The following is a 23,227-nucleotide window of genomic DNA, read 5'->3' as shown; positions in this document are numbered from 1 at the left end:
AGGAGATATGTGTGTGTGCACAAATCTTATTGCAATGGATTGTAAATCGCCTTGAGGATCTTTGATAGAAAGGTGGGGTATAAATCTTCTACATAAACAAAATCTCCTGCACCAAGTCCTCCTCATTCATTCCAGTGATGCTTGTGCAGGGAGAAGGTCACAGTGAGGGAGGTCCTCTGTTGTATTATACCTCGGTCACCATGGACAGCTCAAGGAAGAAGCAGACAGCACAGGAGACAGCCACAATGACCTCTCGCTGGAATCGGAAGGTGTAGGCGGCTGGGAAGAAATCCAGGATACCAGTGATAAAGCCTTCAACGCCCACGAACTGTGAAGGTGGGGAGTGAGATATAAAAGCAAGGCGATTGGAGAAAGAAGGAAGGAAAATAGTAAGATGTCGGGCAATGTGCTTGCTTTGCCCTCCCCTCCTCCTTCATGAAAACACTCTGCTTCTTGGCTACTTCCCGCCTTGCCCTCCCCGCCCCCAAACTCTCACCTGGCTATCCAAGCCCAAGAGCAGCAGCATGAAGAAAAAGAGGGCAGCCCAGAGTGGAGCGACAGGCATCAGAGTGACAGCTCGTGGGTACGCGATGAATGCCAGGCCAGGCCCTGGGAAGAGGGGAGGAAGGAAGAGACAATCTTAGAATGCTGGAACATGTGGACCCATTAAGGGATGTTGGGGCTGTATTCAACCAAGAGTGGACACAGTGACATTAAGGAACCTTAGTTAGTGATGCCCATTAACTTCAATGGGTTTACTCTGAGTAGAACTAGTGTTGACTACCAGCCTCAGTCACACATACCCCATGCAAGCACTGATGTTGGCACCTAGGGCAGAAGTCCATCTCTATAAATGTCTGGCACACATTTAGTAACAATAAAGCAAGCCTCTAGTTACCAGGGCTGCAGAAATGAGGTGGCCACTCCAGCTGCCAAGGGCTCAGAGCTCTACACGGCTTTCTGGTTCTCCTCTGGTTTGATGTGGAGCAAATTATGCATGATTGACTTGAATAATTTATTGGACCTACTACATTGGCATCAAACCAGAATTCGATGGCTGCTGAGTTCAGGCAGTCTTGGTTATTCCTACACAGTTTTATTGTTGTGCAATGCAAGTGCTGGAGTGGGCTTTGGCTTTCACATTCAGCATCCAAAGGATCTCAGCATTCATCTTCCTCCCTCAAAACAAAACCAGTTTCAAGCCCTTATGGGCTTTGAAGGATGTGGGCAGCACATACTAAGATACTGCGAACTAGAAAGAGGGAAGGGTGGAGGAAAAGTACCATTATTCAGATTGCTATGTAGCTTTTTGCCCTTCTCATGACAAGCAGGGTCTAACCATCCGTTATGCAAAATAAGCCAATATAAATCTGCAGAAGTCCCAGAATTTTGCTTTTCTTGGAACACAGTATCAATCAATCAATCAATCTATCAATCAATCAATCAATCAATCAATCATAAATTTACCAAATTGGACTATCAAAGCGTGAAATGGCATTCAACTATGGTTTACTCAGAGGAGACACAATGAAATGAATGAACATGACTAAGTTAGGTCCATTAATTTCAACATGCCTGGTCTGAGCAAAACTTAGTTGAATACCAAGCATGGTGTTTTATCACTGATAAGACAAAAGAAATACTCACAAACAGCATCTTTAAAAGCAACACAAATAAGTGTATATAAAATGATGGGTGGGGGGGGGAGAGATATCAAATTAACCAAAACACTTAAATTCCTACTTTTGTAATTGGCCATGAAGAAAAATGATATACAGTAAATCCATACCTAGATTTAACAGCAGCAAAGCCAAAACAACAAGAGTACTTTATACATGGACAAAATATTAATCCCATTCACAACATAAATAAATTCAAACCTAAGTTGGACAGGTCATATGCAACAAACCCTTTTTGTTATTATTTCTGCATCAGATCATAAACTGGATAAATAAAGAGATATGAAGAAGATCCTCTAACTCATTTCCTCCAGTTTAAAAGAATCTCTGCTCTTTTGGTATCTTCATATAATTAAGTGCATTTCCATCTCCAGTAGCCACAAATCAAAGGAATCTAAAGGGGTTTCCTGTGATTGGTGTCCTAGAACTCTATCGAGTAACATTCAGGTTGAAATGTTTTCTTAGCGGAGGAAAAAAAACACACGAGAAGGTGAAGACTTCTAAACTATGTGCTAACTAAAACCAGCAGCAGTGCAGAATATAAGCTACCTTTTACTAGAGGTTAGTTGTTGTTCAGAGTTTACACAGCACTAGCTCTCCAAACATGTTTTAATACAGGCATGGGAGACCAGTGGCTCTCCAAACATTGGTAGACTCCAATTTCCATCATCCCTGACCATTGGCAATGCTAGATGGGCATGATGAGAGCTGGAGTCCAGCCAAAGAGAGAAGGCAAAACTGCTCAACACCTACTTTGCCTCTGTCTTCACCCAAAAGGAAAGCAGTGCCCAACTTGGTGATAACAGAATAAACGACACAAGAAGGAAGCTGCAGCCCAAGATAGGAAAAGAGGTGCTAAGGGAACACCTTGCTACTTTGAACGAATTCAGATCTCCAGGGCCTGATGAGCTGCACCCAAGGGCACTAAAAGAGCTTGTAATCTCAGAGGCTCTGTCTATAATCTTTGAGAATTCCTGGAGAACAGGTGAGGTCCCTGCAGATTAGAGGAGGGGTGTGAGCACTTAGAAAAGGATGCTGTGATTAGTAAAATCCAGCACAGGTTTCTTGAAAACAAGTCATGCCGGACAAATCTCATTTCTTTTTTAAAAAATAGATTTACAAGCTAGGTGTATCAGGGGAATGCTGTGGATGCAGTGTATCTTGATTTCAGTAACAATTTTGACAAAGTCCCCCAGAATACTCTTGTGGAAAAGCTAGTAAAATGCGGGCTAGACGAGGTAACTGTTAGGTGGATTCATTGCTGGGAGACTGATAAAACCCAAATAGTACTCATTAATGCCTCCTCATCATCCTGGAAAAAAGTGACAAGTGAGGTGCCACAGGGTTCTGTCCTGAGCTGGTTGTTGTTCAATGTCTTTATAAATGACTTGGATAATGGAACTGAGGGGATGCTCATCAAATTTGCAGATGACCCCCAAACTAGCAGGTAGCTAATGCCAAAGAAGACAGAATGAGGATTCAATGCGACCTTAACAGATTGAAGAACTGGGCCAAAAGTAACAAAATGAATTTCAGTAGGGCCAAATGTAAGGTTGTGCACTTAGGCAGGAATAACCGGGTGCACAAATGTAATATGGGGGGCACCTGGCTTGCTAATAGTACACGTGAAAAGGATCTGGGGGTCTTAGTAGACCACAAGCTTAACGTGAGTCAACAGTGTGATGCAGCAGTGCAAAAAAGAAAAGAAAAGAAAAAAGCTGATATTTTAGGTTGCATCAACAGAATTATAGTGTCTCAATCATGAGAAGTAATAGTCCTGCTGTATTCTGCCTTGGTCAGACCACACCTGGAGTCTGGTGTCCAGTTGTGGGCACCACAATTTAAGGATATTGACAAGCTGGAACATGTGCCAAGGAGGGTAACCAAGATGATTAAGGGTCTGTAAACTAAGCCTTATGAGGAACGGTGGAGGGAGTTGGGCGTGTTTAGCCCGGAAAAGAGTAGATTGAGAGGCGATGTGATAGCCATCTTCAAATATCTAAAGAGCTGTGATGTGGAAGATGGAGCAAGCTTGCTTTCTCCTGCTCTGGTGGGTAGGACTCGAATTAATGGTTTCAAGTTACAAGAAACAACATTCTGACTAAACACCAGGAAGAACTTCTTGACAGTAAGAATTGTGGAATGGTCTCCCTTGGAAGGTGGTGGACTCTCCTTCCTTCGGGGTGGAGGCTTTTAAGCAGAAGTTGGATGGTCATCTGTCATGGATGCTTTAGTTGAGATTCCTGCATTGCAGGTGGTTGAACTCTATGATCCTCGGGGTCCCTTCCAGCTCTATGGTTCTGTAGCATATGACAGGCCACAGTTTCCCCTTTCCTGCTCTGAATCAATTACCTTTTTTAGTAAAATATTAGCCTTCCCTGTACCCTTTGTCAGGCCCACTTGAACTGCCTTGTGGCTTACAGCACAGTGGCTGTTCTCTCGCCAGATGGGAAGGGAATGAATGCCAAGTTCCAGTTATGGAGAGATTTAAATGACTGATAGCCAACCCAACATGAGGAGAACCACGGGGTTCCCCATCCCATGACTACCTCTTGCAGAGCAGTAGTCAACCCAGCATCTCAGTCCCCGAGGAGTCTCTGTGACAGGTGGTCTGAGCACTCACCAGATTCAGCTACCTTGGAGATATCAACTCCTTGTTCTGCTGCCATGAAGCCCAGAATGGAGAAGACCACAAAGCCAGAGAAGAAGCTGGTCCCACTATTGATCAGAGCCAGGATGATGGCATCTCTGGGGAGGGAAGGCAAAGAGTAATAGCTATCAAATGGGGCTGCAGGCCAGCATGGAAGAGAAGAGAGGAGAGAGAAGAGAAAAGGGCTTTGTGCTGCCTGAGGACCTGGAGAACGGTTGCCAATCAGTGGTGAGACAGATGGACCGTTGCTCTGGCTCTCGACAAGGCAGCTTCCTTTCCAATCAAAAGCAGACACAAAAGAGAGACTTCCTTAGCAATGCAATGAAAAGCCCAAAGGACTTTCATCAACAAATGCATTCACCATCTCGTCAGCTGCAAATATCCATTTTACACTGGTGGGCAACATTCAAGGAGCAGATAATACTCTACTGTGAAGCATGTAACTCCATCTTATGTCAAATGAGGCACCTGAACACACATGTTTTTCAATGGGTTTAGGCGTGTCTAATCAGGCTACGAATGGAGTAGCAGCAGGTGGGAGGCCTTTTGACATGACATGCCTGCATACATGTGCATATGGCATGCTGGTGGGAGGGAGCCTATGGCTGGGAGCCTAGAACCAGGAGGAAGCATGGAGATAGAGGCAAGTGGGAGTGGGGTTTCAGAGTCTGCTTGTGGGATTGGGAGTTGGGTTGGGAGGGAGGCTGTATCTCTAAGCCCAGCACAATCAGCAGCGGGAGGCGTAGAGGCAGGAAGACTCACTGAGTGTTTGGAAGCACATGCATGTGATGGAGGTCACGTCTGGAGGAGTCTATGCGCTGGCAGCAGGAGGCAACACAGAGATGGGGATCAGGCAGGGAGACCTTAAGAGTGTCCAGCCATGAACATGTGGCAGGAAGTTGGATTGTGCTGCTGTCTAGGGATGGGGAAACAGTGGTCCTCCATATACTGTGGATTACCATTCCCATCATGCCTCACCACTGGCCATGCTGGCTTGTTGGGGGGCGGGGGGAGATTGACAAAATCTGGAAGACACCAGGTCCCCATCTCTGGCTTTAACCCAACACCAGCAAGAGGAGGGAGTGCAGAGTGGAAGGAACTTTCAGAACTGAAAGGCTTGCCTGCCCATCATTCTCCTCCATAAGGGCTCCCCACCCACAGAGCTCAGCTTGAGGGAACATCCAGAAACCTGTCACAGGACCTACAGCTTCTCCTAGTTGTTGTATCCTTAATGCACTTGGTGAGACTTGCATGTGTGCATATGAGGCAATGATTAAATACAGGTGCGCAGCAAAAATATTCAGTTTGGTGGCTTCCCTGTCTCCTTTTGTGATCCTCTACGCTGTCTACTCAGGAGTAAGTCCCAGTGACTTCATTGGGACTTATTCCCAGGTAAGTGTGCACTCCTAGAAATGCTTCCTGGGAGTAAGCTCCAAAAAAACCAGTGGGATTTCTGAGTAGACACATACCTGGGATTGTGCTGGAAATCTTCCAGGAGCAGAAATGTTTGGCAGCAGTGGGTGATTTGGAAGGTATCTGCAATTGAGAACATTTCCCGCACTGTTTCATTTTCAGTAGACCCAGTATTGCAATCAGTGAGTGTTCCCTATAATCAGTCCTAGGCAAAATGAAATTGATTCAGAGAACCATCTTGGATTTAGGGGGGGCGGGGGCAGTTTAAAACAGTTGCCAGTGGTCTGACTGTCAGTAGAATGGCTATAAAGAAATGAAGGCAGAGCTGTTCCTGCTGCACCATTCATAGTTGCGTAGAAGAGGGAATTCCAGTGAGGCTTGTCATTTGCTTCTATACACCTGTTAAAGGTGTGTTTGAATTACAACTCCAAGCCAGCCCCAGCCAGTACATGCTAGCTGGGGCTGATGGGAGTGCTAGTCGGAAATATCTGCAAGGCTCCTGGTTGGCAAAGTCTGGTGTAGAAAGAGGAACCCTGCCCTCTCTGGCACCTGTCCACCTCTATTGTCAACTAGTCTCCTCCAGCACCACAACCAAGTGACGCCCCACTGTGTCAAGCCTTCTGAAGAGTTTTGATGATCCTGCATAGAATTTGGTTGTGCCTAATAACTTGTCCCATTTCAGTTTACAGAAATAACATTTTATAATTGCTTTGATGACACATTGTTGTTGTTGGCATCCATCTGTCTCGAGAAACAATGGAGTGGACCTCCAGGTGTGAAGTCAAATTGCTGCATTTGCTGCACTGAAGCGCAAGCCTGGGCTGTGTGTATGGAAGTCCTGGACTGCCCAGAAAACTAAACCCTGCTCTTGGCCTCGCTGATGTAGTCAAATGACACATCATTTCCCTGCCCTGCCCTGATGCCATCATACATAATAACTTCCATTCTGCATAGGAGAAAAGGGAGAGTGCTCACCAGCCACAAAATTATTATCTACTATTTTATTACTGGGTGATTGCTGTTTTATTACTGGATGGAAGTCGTTCTGCACACTGGGCAAGTCAGTCAAGTAGGGTAGACATCTAGCATTGCCAAACTAGCCAGAAAAACCAGCAAATGGCATGGCTGTCTCTTGCATGTTGCAAAACTCCCTGTTTGAGATGCAGAAATCAACAGGTGATGCATTTTGTGGGATGGAGATAAACAGACACAACTTGCTAATAGATGAAGATCAAGCTATGATTGGCTACAGCTGAAGGCTGAAAAAATAAGTTTTTATGAGTTGCCTACACATCAAGTCATTTTTATGGGGCAAAGGTGTTGAACAATGGATAAGACTGTGTGGGGAGGGGTGACATTCTCTTTTGCTGGAGGATTTTAAGCCGGGGGGGGGGGCCCTCCAGATGTTGTTGGTCTCCAACTCCCATGAGCCCCAGCCAGCATGGCCACAAGTTCCCCACCCCAGATTTAAGCAGAGGCAAGATTGCCATCTGTCAGGATGCTGGGATTGCCCCTGGCCTTGCTGATCCCTCCCGTGTCAAGCAGGGTGTTGGATTTTATGTCCTCTAAGCAGCCTTCCAACTATGAATTTATGATATCCACAATTCAACCGGTCCAGGTTTTTCATGCCTGGAGATAATGTGTTTTGTCTGTTGAATTTCCACCTGCCATGCAGCTGTTAAAGGGACAGGAGCCCAGCTAGCAGAGGTGGGGAAATGATGGCAACCCTACAGGGCATAGCATATTTTTCCTATGCCCTGCCTGGTTGCATAGGAAATGGGCTCTCACTTATAGCAATTGTTGTTGAACCGGTTATAGCTGCCCAGGGCAGTGAGTGCCCCCAGTCCTATGGCATACGAGAAAAAGATTTGGGTCCCAGCATCGATCCACACCTGGGAGAGAAAAAGAAAGAGAGAGAGAGAGATTGAGGTATGACAGGGAAGAGCCCAGGAGTCTTGGCTCCAACCCCTTCTCAAGAGAGTTGCCAACTTTTCAACCAGCCATGGCTATTGTGCCCTTAACAGCAGCTTGATCTGTATTACCTGACAGGCAATACATTTGTATTTATGTTGTGAAATACTTCAGTTACAGCTGCAGCCCTCTGTAGGCTAGTGGCTACTTTTGGAGTAAGTTGCCTAACAAATCACTGACACAGAGCTATTTGGTTGCAATGCATTGGGATTTGTATAACTGGCGCCCATACATTTATCTCCTGCACCTGCTGGACTTTTGCTTGTTTTCTGTTCTGTGGTGCTGCGCTTGTGGTGTGTTCAGGGTTGAGGAACCTGAGAGCCTCTAAATGTTGCTGGATTCCAACAGCATCATCCCCCACCATTGGCCACGCTGGCTGGGGACGAAGGGAGTTGGGAGCCCAACCACACCCAAAGGGTCTTGCCCACTTCTGTGCTGCTTCCTGCATTCTAAGTTGCTCTTAATGCTACAGAAGCTGGCTAACAAGTTGGCAACCCTACTGCTGCCCTCACAACCGCGCTTCCCACTTACCTGAGGGGAGGCCAGTTTGGACCAGTCGGGTTTGAGATAGTAGATTATCCCATCCTGAGCTCCAGGCAGCATCACCCCTCGGATTAGCAGTATAATGAGCACCACGTAAGGGAATGTAGCAGTGAAGTAGACAATCTGTGTTGAAAAAGGAGACGAGGGGCAGGAGAGTGTTATGCCTGAAAAGAAAAGGCTTTGCTTTTCAGCTCTCTGCTCAGTATTGGGAAGGCAATGGGGCAGGAGGTGGGGGGAACATGTGCAAGAAGACTTGGGAAAAGCATTGGATTTTTGGCAAAGGAATAGCTTAAGTACCTCCTTGGAGCACCTCCTTGGAGTAACATTGCCAAGGGGCACAAATTATTGATATTTTACAGTGGCTACTTTTTAAACTGGCCATCCTCCTGCACTTTTAGCAGCAGTGTGACATGGAGTCAGGTGGCCAGTGAAGCTTCCCCACTGGGTAAGATGCCCCAAATCCTTTGAAACACTTCATTGTAAACTACAATGCCCATAATTCTTTGAGGGAAAGGATGTGCTTTGAGTGTGCTTTAAACGTAGAGTTTGCATGCAGCATCTATGTATGTGCTGTGACGTGGGGAATGGCTCACCATCTGCGCTTCTGCCTCAGGTGGCAAAATAGCTTGTGTGTCAGCCCTGGACTGAAGACCTTCGCACATATGGATTGCCCAGGCCCAGGTGTCACACATACGCACCCCTAAACTGTGGGAGACCAGGAAGCTATGGCACTCCTGCCCCCCACTCCCCTGCCTTCCACAGTCACCATCAGGCTTCCCCTTCCCCACACCTGCTGCATAACACAGATGGAGTTGTGCCTGTTATAGCAGGCAGGGTGGAGGTGGAGGCAGGGCAATAGCTGGTGTGTGTGTGTGAGCTGGGCCCCCGCCAGGGGTGCAAGTGATGGGGCTCCCCCGCAAAGTCGGCTAAAAATATGTCCATAAATATAAATATTGGCACTGTTATACAGTGGTTTCGCTCCTTCCTCCTGGGCCGTGTTCAGAAAGTGGTGTGGGGGATGAGTGTTCAGACCCCTGGGCCCTCACTTGTGGGGTGCCTCAGGGTTCCGTCCTCTCCCCCATGCTTTTTAACATCTATATGAAGCCGCTGGGAGAGATCATCAGGGGGTTTGGACTGGGTGTCCATCAATATGCAGATGATACCTAGCTCTACCTCTCTTTCAAATCAGAACCAGTGAAGGCGGTAAAGGTCCTGTGTGAGTGCCTGGAGGCGGTTGGAGGATGGATGGCGGCTAATGGATTGAGGTTGAATCCTGACAAGATGGAAGTACTGTTTTGGGGGGACAGGGGGCGGGCTGGTGTAGAGGACTCCCTGGTCCTGAATGGGTTAACTGTGCCCCTGAAGGACCAGGTGCGCAGCCTGGGAGTCATTTTGGACTCACAGCTGTCCATGGAGGCGCAGGTCAATTCTGTATTCAGGGAGCTGTCTACCAACTCCACCTGGTATGCAGGCTGAGACCCTACCTGCCCACAGACTGTCTCGCCAGAGTGGTGCTTGCTCTGGTTATCTCCCGCTTGGACTACTGCAATGCGCTCTACGTGGGGCTACCTTTGAAGGTGACCCGGAAACTACAACTAATCCAGAATGCGGCAGCTAGACTGGTGACTGGGGGCGGCCGTTGAGACCACATAACACTGGTCTTGAAAGACCTACATTGGCTCCCAGTACGTTTCTGAGCACAATTCAAAGTGCTGGTGTTGACCTTTAAAGCCCTAAACGGCCTCGGCCCAGTATACCTGAAGAAGCGTCTCCACCCCATCGTTCTGCCCAGACACTGAGGTCCAGCGCCGAGGGCCTTCTGGCGGTTCCCTCATTGCGAGAAGCAAAGCTACAGGGAACCAGGCAGAGGGCCTTCTTGGTAGTGGCGCCCGCCCTGTGGAACGCCCTCCCAACAGATGTCAAAGCGATAAACAACTACCTGACATTCAGAAGACATCTTAAGGCAGCCCTGTTCAGGGAAGTTTTTAATGTGTGATATTTTAGTGTATTTTGGTTTCTGTGGAAGCCGCCCAGAGTGGCTGGGGAAACCCAGCCAGATGGGCAGGGTACAAATAAATTATTATTATTATTATTATTATTATTATTATTATTATTATTATTATTTATTGCCTCTTAATAAATTATTTTAAATAGAGGGTGAATTGAATGGGTAGATGGGGGGCGGGTTGGAGGAGAGGCGGAAAGGAGAGCTAATTTATCCATGGCTAGGGGGTGCAATCTGGGTGCAAGATCACCTAGTTACGGCTCTGTGTGGAGGTCGGGTGGGGGGACAGACACATATGATTCATCTCCTGCTGCATTCAGGAATTTCAAGCCACAGATGTATTCTCCTGAGTCACTGACTTGGCAGTCCTAAGCACTCATGACCCCAGACATTTGCTCTGTTGAGATGCTCAATGCAATCAGGATTACAAAGCATTCTTTGTTGCAGGATAGAAATGGATATGGATATGGACACACACACACACACACACACACGGAACTGGCTTTCATCTTGCTTCCTTCTGATGGGAATTTACTAAGCCTGTGGGTGATCAACAGTTTCTCCACTGCAAAGCTGCTTTGGCATCACTCCTTAACAACTTTCTTCAGACTGGCATTCTTAGAAACATAAAGGCCTAACTCTGAATGCTTCCCCTTCACTCCCACCCTTCCTCTGGATCTCTGGGGACTTCTCGTTGTCCACTACTACTGGGGAGAGCATGTGGGCCTGGGCAGGCAGCTGCCAAGGTCTCTCCTCAGCCAGGCCTTGTGAACACAACAGTGGCCTACTGTGGGAGGCCAAGCCACATGTGTGCCTGTCTCGCTGAGGCCTCAAGGCGGCTGCCCCCACCTCCAGCTGCCGTCTGGTGAAAAATGTCAGGCTCTCTCAGGCATGGAACTTGCTGACGGGTGGGATTTCAAATGCACTGGCCATGCACAGGAAAAGGAGGAACAAGCGAGGGGGTCTGAGAAGGAGAGGAACGTGTGTGTGCGCATGCGCACTACAGAGAAAGAGAGATTGTGTATGCATACCGCATGGCAAATGGAGAACTGTGACTTTCTTTTTTGTGTACAGAAAGGAATGGGCCATAGGTCATCAGCAGAGCACAGGGATTCCAAATACATATGTCCCAAATTCAATCCCTGGCATTTCCCTTTTTAAGAGGGTCTCAGGTGGCAGGGCTAAGAAAGGAAAGCCTGACATAGGCAGCCACAATGTCATTTTTCTCCCTTGGGGTTTGGGAAAGCAGCTGCTACTCAGGCTAGACAGCCTAATGGTGGGACTCACTATAAAGCAGTTTTCATATGTCCGGCCTGCGCTCCACGTGACCACTCTCCGAAACACAAGTGCTAACTCAGGGATAGGGGTGTAGGCATGGAGCCCCACTGAGAAAGGTTTTCAGCTTTGTCAAAACCCTTTTCTGCTTTCCTCAGGTGCTTGTGCATCAAAATGTCACTTTAGGTGAAATAAAGAGGCCTCTGTTTTGGCCCAGGTACCAGATCTCAAGAACATAAGAAGAGGCCTGTAGGATCAGGCCAAAGGCCCATCTAGTCCAGCATCCTGTTCACAGGGGCCAACCAGATGCCTGTGGGAAGCATGCAAGCAAGACCTGAGCACAGCAGCTCTTCCCAGCAACTGACTGTCTCTGAAAGTGGTGGGAGAATGTATTGTGTAGAAAGCTGTCTCAACTGCCCCAGACTCCTAGCGGACATCAAGCAGTATCTCTGTGTGTGAAACAGAAATGACATCCACAAAACTGTTTGACTAAGAACATTCCATCCCCCAGGAATTCCTAATAATCTTATTGGAACTGGTTTCAAAATTCCTCAGGTGATTCATTTGAGTGAGAACGTCCAACTTTTCCTCACACAAAATTTATTATTTGCTTACTTATTTAGATAATGTTTACCCTGCTGTCCAACCAGGTATATCTTTGCCATCAGGACAAGACAGAGGAAGGGAGTGTTTGGCTGCGGCTGTCAAAAATTGTTCCTGTTTCAGTCCATTGGCAAATGGCAGAAAAGATGCAAACTTATGCTATGGGGGCAGGACATCTCTAGAGGAAGCCGCAGTTGACATGATATGAGGTGGTCTCCTCAAGTAGTGGATCTGGGGCTCTTTTGGACAGATAGGTCTGTCACACAGGACAGAAACTGGGGGGGAAACAGAGCCCTCCAGACACTGCTGGACTGCAACTCTCATCACCCTTGACCACTGGCTATGCTGGCTGGGGCTGAAGGGAGTCTAGAAATCTGTGGGGGGCACCATGTTGGCTATTCCTAAAGGAGGACAATTGCTTATCCTGCCAAGAGTTGACCTACATGTTTCTCCCCTTGCTCCTGCCCCTGGAGTCGTGCCACCTCCCCAAGCCCCCTACCTTTCCTGTGGACTTGACACCCTTCCAGACACAGAAGTAAACAAGGACCCAGCAGGCTAGCAGACAGAGTGTCACCTCCCAGTTGATCTCACCAGGGAGCTCCAGGCCTCCTGACAGACGCAGCACCTTGTTCCTGCAATCAGGGAGAGAAAAAGTGAGCACTGGCTAGGATGTGGCAGGCGAGGAGAGGGGCTTGGCAGTCTTTTTGGATCAGTGGGTTTTGCCCAAGCCAACCCAGTTCATCCCAGGAGTAAAGACTAGCCAGTGTATGCCAGCACTCACTCCCAAAACTCGATGACAGGCGACCTCTTGTCGGAGAGCTCGTCACAGGTAAGGTTGCCTGTGGCGGTGCCATTGGCGCAGTCCTCATGCCGGAAGATCTCCACACATTCATCAGAGTTCCAGGGGTTCCCGCAGGTCGCCCAGGGCAAGGTGGCCGCAAAAGATTTCACCAGGTAATAGAAACCCCAGGCAAGCACCATGATGTAGTAGGTGTTGCAATAGAAGACGATCACCATAGAGGCAAAGCCCAGTCCTGTGGAAGAGAGGAGCTGCGTGAAAAGAGGAGCCCGGGGCAATGAGGCGCCACTTCTTCAGGCGGCTCAAAAGCGTCAGTGCCACGCCTGCCTCCTGCAATCGTACTGGGTGGTGTACGTTTAACTGGGTGGTGTGCATGCACCGTGAAAACTTGGATTCTGAAACTTGTATAGATTGTGCAAATTAAGCACCCCTGCACAACAGTTTATTCTGCTTCTGCTTCTTATGGGAAGGAATGGGGAACAAGGGAAGGACTGAAGCCCCATCTCCAGAATAAGGTGGGCATCTTATTCTGCCACCTCTCTGGCCTCTGAGATTTCAATAGACCTTCACAGCCATAAGGGCTAGAAACTTTTCTTTTTAAATGAAAGCCAAGATTCTTAATATGATTCCTGCAGGCAACTCAACACTGTGAGCTCCTGAAGAATCATGAAGTCTCCTGCAGCCTCTTCCTTTTTATTATTTTTTATTACTTTAGGACACTCCATCTTGCTTTCTTATTTTCCTGCCACCTGCTAACATAGATGACTCTCAGTTCCTGACCTCACTCCCCCACTCATCTGATGTAGACTGCAGGGACTACACTCACACCTCTGCTTCATATATGGAGCATCATGTATGAATGAAATTTACATAGTAATAGGTGGGGCTCTCTGCTCAAAACCAGATACAGATCAGCAAAACTGGCTTGGTTAGAGAGGCTGGCTACAGCCTAAATGGTGGCTTATAGCACTGCTTAAGTGTTGTTCCCTGCTGTTCCCAGGTAAGCCCCAGAGGCCTGCGTGGGGCAAGGGGCACCAAAGGCCCCTTTGGTGGCAGGAGGAGGTGGAGATTAGGTGGAGGTGGAGACGGGCATACACTCCAAAACGGTTGAGGTGCCAGACCTTCCATTGCAACAAGAACCTGTTGTGAACCAGCCCCAGATTTGGAGTGGGGAGGGGGAGGAGGAGAGGCAAGTAAGGCTCCAGGGGAAGGAGTCTCTTACCTTTGAACAGTGGTGCGATGTTCCATACGTTGATGCTCCCGGCCTTCATGAACTGCCCCAAGGAAATTTCCAGGAAGAAGATGGGAATCCCGCCAATGAGGGCAATAAGAAGGTAAGGGATGAGGAAAACACCTGTGGCCAGGTGAGCAGCACAAAGTAAGCAACAGCTCCCTCATTCTTCAATCCCAGCCCCCTTCAATCCCAGCCCCCCCCCAAGCTATGGGCTGGCCTATGTGTTCTAAAATAATCATAAAAATCTGTAGCAAGGTAACCCAAATTCTGTGCTGAAAAACCTTATTTATGTGCCATGTATAAAGTACAGAAATTTGCATGACTTCTCATGCTTTGCACATTTTGTTCTCCTTCTAACTGACGACACTGGAAGGCAAACCGTTAGAAATCCTATTCAGCCTTTTGATTTCTGACATCACCAGCACACCCTGAAGCATATTGTTTGCTGTCATAAAGGAGTAGAAGCACATATATAAAACTGCCACTCTTAGGAAGCTGAACCTTTGCTTCCAGAACCATAACTGTTGCTTTCTGTGATTCCATGGAATTGCAGCTTGAACCAATGCTTCTTGATGCCACTGCCTCCCCTCATTTTAACTGTAACATAACCTTCCAGCTTCATTCAGAGATATTTTGTTTGCAGCACAAAAGTCAGTATGTACAAATGACTGCAGAATATACAGAGGAACAGATTCCTGAGATAGCTGCTAGGGAGCGGCAAAGAGAATAGTTACACTACAGAATATCTCGTTCCTGTTTCTCCCCACTGCAGCTTTTATCCTCCTAGCTCTTCCATCTTAGCTTGGGTTGGCTTCAAAGTGTGCTGTTCCGCCTGTCTACTGCTGCTTCTGCTTCTCAGCCTTCCTTCCCCAAACAGCCCACGTCTTTCCTGCCATCACTAAGGCACTTGGCAGGCCAGCCCTGTGGCTGTGACTGACAGCCCTGTGTGCTTCCCGGTGCACGTGGGTCTCAGTGTGAACCACTCCGGGGGATGCTATTTATATCCCAGATCCCTGGGCTATGGGAAGGCCCAAGCCTTGCTCTTCTTCCTGCAAATCCCTGGCTAAGAGGATAATCTTGGAGATGTAAGATCTTTCCCATGGGGATTAGCAGGGCAGTGGTCAGCGAACCCATTCATCACTGTATGCTTGAAAGGGCATCCGTGGTCCAGAGACTGCAGACACTCGTCTGTGCATACATGTGCTCATAGGGTGGAAGGAGCCTGGCTCTGGCAGTGTATGTAATTGAGTAAGATATGCTGGAGTGTGCCTCATTCTGTGTGTGCACCTAATGCTCACTGAGGGGGTAAACCTGTACCATTTCTTAGTGTAGGTATAAGCTCACATGAATGAATAATGCTCCGCAAATAAATAAATATCTGCACAGAGAAAATTAGCATGCCAGGGGGAAGCAAATCTAGCCTCACCTTCTCCCTGACATACTAGTTTTAAAAAAAACAAAACAATAGCAGGGTGTTGTTTTAAATGGAGCAGACACATTCAATCATGTGAAGTCTCAACTGCAGTCAGAAGACATCCATTCAAGACAATAGTTTTCTATCTCTTCAAGAGTTAGTCCTGATATACAGGACCAACCCTCCCTGGAATCTGTTTTTCAAGGCCCAAAACATTTGGGTCCTGAGAGGCAGAAAAATGAGCAGGCGCTGCGCAGGAGCAGGATTGTGCCCCATGTATCTGTTCAAGCTGCCTCCCACTTTGCTTCAGAATCTATTGTCTCTCATTTAACTCATCTTGGTTTCAAAGCCAGAATCAATTGCTGAGATATGTGAAGTAATAAAAGAAAAATCTGCCTCTGAGAACATGCAAAGTGTGTATTTCACACAACAGAGTAACAGTAGTTAACTCCTGTGCATCTGGCCATCCAGGACAGAGAATGTAGCTTCTAGACAAATTTAATCTTCAGCATCCTTAAAAAATGTAATGTATGTAGTGTGCATCTACACTACAGACAGTAGTATTAAGCAGGAGTTCCCTCTCTGCAAAGAACTCTGGGAACCCATGGACCTCAATGGAATTCTCAGCACAGTTCCCAGGATTCTGTGAGGAAAGGCATGACAATTACACACTTATGATAGCAATAAACGTGTAGCGTAAACATGCCTCATGTGTTGCCTTTATATACGAGATCAGTGACTCATTAAAGGCAGGAATTAGAGAAAGAAACTACAAATGCAACCTACTGATTATTTTCACTAAACAATGGCTATTTGTATGGGGACAACTGAGAACTTTTGCTGCCATTTGAAAAGGATTCCATAGACCTCTTTCTGACTCAGGGGAATTCATACCCAGAAAACATGAGCCAGAGAGATGCAACTGATCAAAATGGAAAAATGAATCCCTGGAAGCAGAAGAGATCCCCGTTCTGTGGAGACTTGCAGTCACATATGAGAGAAACCAGTGACATCTTAACACATTCTTGCCCTGAGCACACAGTTGACTGGTGGCCCAGCCGACCTCATTGGAGAGGGAAGTTCTTTGCCATTGAGGACACAGAACCAGGGAGTTGCCAGTTTCCTCTGGAGGAATAAAGCCTCGTGGCAGACTAGCTAGCAAAACTAGCCTGGCCCTCAAGGTAACATGTCTGTTTAATGCTTGATGACCAAAAATTAGGCAAAAGATTGTGCATGTGAATGAGCCAACACAGATGCAATGCTGCAAACAGAACTTTCCTGCCATACCTCCTCTTGATGCAACACATGTTTGTCAGCTGAGGCAGTTCACACATTCACCTGTACGGCACCGAGCAACACGCTTGTGTCCCTGACTCCTGCAGAAGCCGTTTGTACTCAAGCCGCCCTATGCCCTTCTGTGGTTTCTATACAAATGAAGCTGCCGTCAGCTGCCTGCAGATTAAAAAGGGGAGGATGCCTGCATCACTCTCACTCAGAGGGGTGGCAGTGGATTATCCCAGTCTCAGCCCAAGCCAGCACCCGTCCTGCCACTTTCCCTAGAAAGCACCCAGCAAGCAGGGCGGGGGGTGTCATCCCAGGCCAGCAAGGTTGTCCAGTGACAGCCTCTCTTATCTGCTACTTTAGCCCTGGCCTGCCCACCCCAGCCAACTCTGATGATACATATCAGTCCAAAATATTCTTTCTCCATGTTTTGTTCACCTCCGCATCACACTCCCATGTAGTTTCCTTCCTGACCCCTTTAACGCTCTGGCACACAGCACTGCCTGAATCATCTCCCGCACCGACTCCGAGCTTCGATGAGCCTCAAAATGTTAATAGAACAGTTTAAACTTTTATTCTGTCAGGGTTGAGAGTCAAGAGTGATGAACTGCCTACGCTGGGGGTGGATTTTGCCATGCCCCTCTCTTTTGCTGGCCAGACAAAAAAAAAAAAAAAATCCTTTTCTCAGAACCCGGGACAGAAGCTGGATAAAAGCGGAACCCTGCACTCTAATGGCATAATAAGTCATGTGCCTTTCTCTCACACAAAGACATACAAACACACACCATCTCTAGGCCACTTGCCAATTTCAAGATTTTGGCAATCCCTTGGGTGTTAGCTCAGTTACTCCATTCAGTGAGGCTCTATTAGCATAACAAGATATACAAGTAGTGTCAAAACATCTAGGAAGGACAGATCCCAGATCTTTCCAGTGGAAAGGGGAAATAATTCATTCCACCTAAGAGGTGCCTGGGTAACATATCTGGGGCTGTATCCATTTCTTTTCCAGTTTCATTAACCAGTTCCAGTAGCAGGTGTCTGCAGACCACAATGCTGCTGCTTCTCACCTGAGACTGAGCAATTTTTCTCCTTGTTTCTCTCTTTAATATGAGGAAAACAAGGGTTGGCATCTGTGGGTTCTGTCTAAATACGTCATCTGCAAGTAATAGATATAGACTGGCTCCAGGGACGCAACTTGAAGAGCTGACTTTCTGCCAAAGCATAAGTTGCACCCCCTCACCACCATACACAGCATCCTTAATATAAAAAATGGCAATATTTTATTCAGAAGTGTCTAGTCCTCAGTTAAGGGACGCGGGTGGTGCTGTGGGTTAAACCACAGAGCCTAGGGCTTGCCGATCAGAAGGTCAGTGGTTCAAATCCCCTTGACGGGGTGAGCTCCCATTGCTCGGTCCCTGCTCCTGCCCACCTAGCAGTTCGAAAGCACGTCAAAGTGCAAGTAGATAAATAGGTACTGCTCCGGTGGGAAGGTAAACGGCGTTTCCGTGCGCTGTTCTGGTTCGCCAGAAGCCGCTTAGTCATGCTGGCCACATGACCCAGCATAAAGCGAGATGAGTGCCGCAACCCCAGAGTCATCCACGACTGGACCTAACGGTCAGGGGTCCCTTTTACCTTTACCTTAGTCCTCAGTTAATGCAGGAAGCAAAATGCAAGAGTAAGACCACTGGAGGGAGGAACAGCTGAGATGTGGTTTGCAGGCAATCTTGTTAGTAGTACCCTGGCACTATGCTAGCTAAGCTGACAACACACTTGCATTGGGCTTCCAGAGCTAATTTATCTGCACTGAATTTATTTTATGTATTTTTTTACCCTCCTCTTCCTCCAAAGAGCCGAGTTACCCCACTTCTCCACACCCACAACCGTCACAATTCTGTGAGGTAGATTAGGCCAAGAAATAGTGACTAGGCCTAAAGTTACCAGGTGAGCTTCACAACTTGAGTGAGGTTTGATTCCGGGTCTGCCCTGTCCAAGCCCAGCACCATGTTGGTGCTGCACAAAGGCACACCCATCACAGAGAGCACTTGGCAGGGGGACATCTCTGCAGACCTGTCAGCTGGGCCAGGTCATTTTACCAGGGAGCAACTGGCTTGTGTGTGTGTGTGACTTGATACATGTCACATCACCCAAGCTGTGATTTCATCACCCCATTTTCTCCCCGGCCAGCACAAGGAATGCTTTCCCTTGCAGAATAACTTCTGACTTTCTGTTTTTGTTTCCTTGCTTTCAAAAGGCAATGAGGGGGAAAAACCCCAGCCTGGGGGTGAATGAGATGGCAGACTTGGCATCATGCCCTATAGTCACATGACACTTGATCAGGAATGGAGCAATGCTGAGGTCATGTGCCAATGGCATGGTGAGATTCAGACCTCCAGGCTGGATTGATCCCCACCACCAGCAGCCCCTACACTTAATTTCTTTTCTTTCTTTTCAATTAATTTTTAAACTGATAGGCATCAGGAAAGAATGCAGGCTGGCCTGAAAATCTGTGACCTCTGGCATGTAAGCCAAGGTGTATGGGAGCTGGCTGAGGCAACCTTTAGAGTGTGGGGCTTTCATCTGAGCATGTACAGAGCATACTCCGGACCTTCCTGTGTTTCATGTTTTGGAAACAGGTCCTGGAGCTTAGCTAAAATGCCCTGGCAGTGCCCACCCGCCTGCCTCTTTCCCATCTCTCCCTGGCAGATTTGTCCTTCCATTGTAGTTTGACAACACTTGCTTCCTGCACCATGTTGTGCCAATTAAACACACCTGTGTGGAAACAAATTGATCCTCGCTTCCCATTGACTTCCTCCTCCACATCCATCCCCTGCTTCATCAGTTAAAAATGGACCAATCGTGAGGCGGTTGGTGCTGACGGTGGCCTGATGTGTCATCCTTGACCTTAACGGTCTGGCGCCCTATTGAGATTTAATGAGTGCAAGCAGATCTGCCCAAGAGCTCTTGTCTGTTCAGGTTCTCTGCAGATTCAGGCAGCAGTCACTGCGCCCAGTACACCCTTGGCTGATGCCAGGGGACGTTTGCTTCACGTTTATGTTATTTTATTACTTACTGAGACATGGTTTGCCTCAAGAGGACATTTGGGCCCCACGGAAACTAAGAAACAACAGGCCCACTTGTTTTGAGAGAACCTGAAGAAGGCAGTGCTTAGAGCATCAGATGGCAAGGACCTGAGGGGTTCAAATCCTCACTCAGCCACAGAACTCTTTGGGTGACCTTGAGCCTGTCGCTCCCTCTCAGCCTAGCCTCCCTGACAGTGTTGTAGTGGGGCTAAAATCGGGCAGGGGGGCAACCATGTGTGCCACCTCCTTGGAGAAAAGAGAAGATCTAAATGGGATAGACTGAAAAATAAAATATCTCCCCCCCACCTGTGTGCTCCCTCACATACAAAGCATCAAGCTAGACATTACCTCAGTGAAGATGTGTTCCCTGCCACATTTGCCAATGGGGACAGGAGAATGGGGTGCCTAATCTCTCATATGTATACAAAACTCTCCCTTAAACAAATGCCTCCTCTGAGGCCGGGTCCCCCTGCAACTAACTAGGCTCAAGTCCACTTTCAAAATTTACCTGAGAGGAAAAAAACACTTTGCAATAATAATGAGGGAGGGGAGGCAGGATTTTCCACATAAATCAGCAGGCAGGGGGGGGGTCAAGGTGTCCCCCTCACTTCCCTAGTTTGGTCCACAATTGTAGGCTGAAGTAGCCCGACTGTGAAGGAAGGCGAGTGACTGGATACTGGAGGCTACTAAGGGTGACAGGGCAGGGCTTACCTGCCCCACCCAAAAATATTTTATTCAAATGGGCACCTCTGGTCAATAACCAGGACCCCCCACCCTCTGATCTTCCCTCCCAGCATCTCACCTCCGGATTCTATCTGTTGCCTCCAGAATTACAACCTGGCAAGATTCCTTATGTCAAGTGATGCCATGACTCATTTTTCGAGGGAGGGTGCTTCAGTTCTAAAATGTGAGGTCCTTCTGGAGCCGAAGATTACCCAGCACTGTAGTCACCCAGGAGCTTGATCCCAGATGCCCGAAGGTTGGCTGTGGTCATTCATTAGGAAGGGAAAGACATTCTAGACATGCCAAGAGACATGTTCTTTACACGTGTGCCTGGACTTTTGAAACGGCGTCTGGGGCCAAAAGCAGACGTGCCCTAATTCAACCCTGCAGCCTCCTTTTTGTAGGAAAGGGGTCCTCTCTCTCTTCTCCCAATGAATCCCAAGTTATCTTTTTTTCCTTTTTTGCTCTTGCCGCCGTGAGTCCGTGAATGGAACACAGCAGCCCTTTTGTTCAGGGAATAGCAAGGGACGCCTGGAGATCCCGGTCTCCGTTTCCAGGCTGGACGCCTGTCGACGCTCCCCACGGCTGGACTACCTTGGATCTCGTACCTACTTCTACGGGGAGGGGGGGCTGCCTCTCGCCTTTTGCGAAATGCTCCCCTGTCCAGATTCCCCGGCTAGAGGTTCGCCTCTCGGAGCCCGATCCCCGCCTGCTGAGGAATTGCTCGCTCCCCCCTAAGCGGCAGCACCCGCCCCCCTCGGTGGGCGCCCTTCCGACGGGACCCCCCCCCCCGTTGCACCCCGCCCCCCGGCACGTGCCCGCAGCTGCTCACCTCCCCCGTTCTTGTAGCACAGGTACGGGAAGCGCCACACGTTGCCCAGCCCCACGGCGAAGCCCACGCAGGACATGATAAAATCCATCTGCCGGGTCCACGTCTCCCTCTCGGGGGGCGGCAGGGCCAGGCTCGGCCCAGGAGGGTCCGCGGCCTCCCCTTTGCCCGCAGCGGGGACTCCCGGGCACATGGCGGCCTTTTTGTCCTGCTGCTCCACCGAGACGCTGTAGATGCCGCCGCCGCAGCCGCTGCTGTCCGACGAAGCCCCCTTGGCCATGGCGCCGGGGGGGGACCCCGAGTCCCTGCCGCCCCCCTCCAGGCGAATCGGGCGATGCTCCGAGGAAGGCGGGCGGGCGGGCGGGGGGGGCGCGTGGGGGGTCTCGGCGGCGCCGGCAGAGAGGGGGTCTCGCGGGGTGGGGGCTCGGCGGGGGGAGCGCGGGGGCGAGTCCGGGGGACTCAGAAACAATCCACGAAGCACTTGAAGGTCAACCTGAAAAACCTCATGTGTTCAGTGGACGCGGGAAGGGAGTTGCTGGAGGGCGAAGGTTGGCGAGGGCAGCCGAGCGGGGGACACCCCCGCAGTGGCCGGCCCGGAGGCTCAGCGGGGCCGCGGGCGGAGCGGGGTCGGTCAGCCCTTCCCTTCTGCTGCGCGCCCGTCCGCCTCGGCTCCCTTTGCGCTTCTGCTGCCGCCGCCGCCGCTCACTCGCCTCCCTCGAAGGCAGCTGGAGGGAGCGCGCGTGACGTCACGCCCCGTCAGGATCCCTCCTCCCCGCCCCCCGCCGGCTCCTCCTCCCGCCTCCTCCGCGCCGGCCGCCAGGAGGGAGAGACGGGCAGCCGCTCGCTGGGTCGGTGGGTGTTGGGGGGGGGTCTGTCCTCCTCTGCCCAGAGGAAGAGCTGTTTCCCCCCCCCCCCAGCCCAGCCCAGCCCAGCCCAGCCCAGCCCGGCCCCGTTGCACCTGCGCGCAGGAGGCTGTAGCCGCGCAGCCCGTCGCCTATAGGGCGCTGAATATGCCTGCTGGGATCCATCCAGCTGTAAATGTCCCCAAAGAAATCAGCCCAATACTCTTCCGCACACGCGCCCGGAGCCTGGGAGTTAAGGCTTGGTGCCTCGTCCCTTGCGGCGCCGGCCTCGCGGGCCGATTCCGCCTCCTTGAATAAAAGTGGACGTACTTCGTGGTTTAGCAGGCTTAGGATCGCTGCCTGTTAGTCTGTGACAGCACACGCTCCCCCCCCCCCGCGAGTCCCGTCCCCCCCCCCTCCCGCGCGGCACTTTCCTAGCTGAGCTTTAACGCAAGACTCTCTTCTCTTTGTTGTGGTTGCCTTCCCTAGCAGTTACGGATCAAACCTCTGAAGTATGCCGCCTTCTGCTCATTGTTGTAAATAACCCTGTAATGTGCGCCGGATAATTTCAAAACCTGCTCCCACCCGCTTTATGCATCTATCTTCCCACCTCCCGTTGGAGCTGGGCGGTGGGGAGTCGCTTCCTTGGTGATTAAATGACAATAAGGAAATGTTAAATTTCACCACGGGCTGGATACTACTAGACTCTGTCTGAACTGTGCCTCCAGATGTTTTGGACTACAACTCCCATCAGCCTGGGATCGAGGGTAGTTTTAGTCTAAAAGAGAGAGGTCCGGCTCTTCATTCCAAGTGGGCCCCAGCAATACTTTGACAGGGTCCTGGAGCCCCACGACTCTAGGAGGGGTGAGGGGGGTGTCAAATGTTG

The 23,227-nt window shown here is 49.3% G+C and overlaps 1 protein-coding gene across 2 annotated transcripts in view; it reads right to left on the bottom strand.

The window, feature by feature from the left end:
* Positions 1-21,851, bottom strand: part of SLC6A8 (solute carrier family 6 member 8) — a 36,914-nt gene extending 15,063 nt beyond the window's left edge. Inside the window, exons 1-9 of one of the 2 annotated variants that reach the window (XM_081844537.1) lie at positions 21,503-21,851; positions 14,161-14,292; positions 12,921-13,173; positions 12,639-12,771; positions 8,245-8,379; positions 7,531-7,634; positions 4,303-4,427; positions 497-609; positions 191-328 (exon numbers count right to left, since the gene is read on the bottom strand). In XM_081844537.1, the coding sequence (XP_081700663.1) occupies positions 191-328; positions 497-609; positions 4,303-4,427; positions 7,531-7,634; positions 8,245-8,379; positions 12,639-12,771; positions 12,921-13,173; positions 14,161-14,292; positions 21,503-21,779 (1,410 nt within the window). In that variant the 5' untranslated portion in view covers positions 21,780-21,851. The remainder of the gene's footprint in view (positions 1-190; positions 329-496; positions 610-4,302; positions 4,428-7,530; positions 7,635-8,244; positions 8,380-12,638; positions 12,772-12,920; positions 13,174-14,160; positions 14,293-21,502) is intronic. The other variant, XM_081844536.1, reaches the window with a different exon arrangement.
* Positions 21,852-23,227: the final 1,376 nt, after the last annotated feature.

The sequence above is a fragment of the Podarcis erhardii genome, assembly GCF_964252035.2.
Source record: "Podarcis erhardii genome assembly, chromosome: 17".
Taxonomy (NCBI): Eukaryota; Metazoa; Chordata; class Lepidosauria; order Squamata; family Lacertidae; genus Podarcis; species Podarcis erhardii.
Note: the sequence above shows the minus strand (reverse complement) of the source record. Positions and strands in the feature narration are given on the sequence as shown.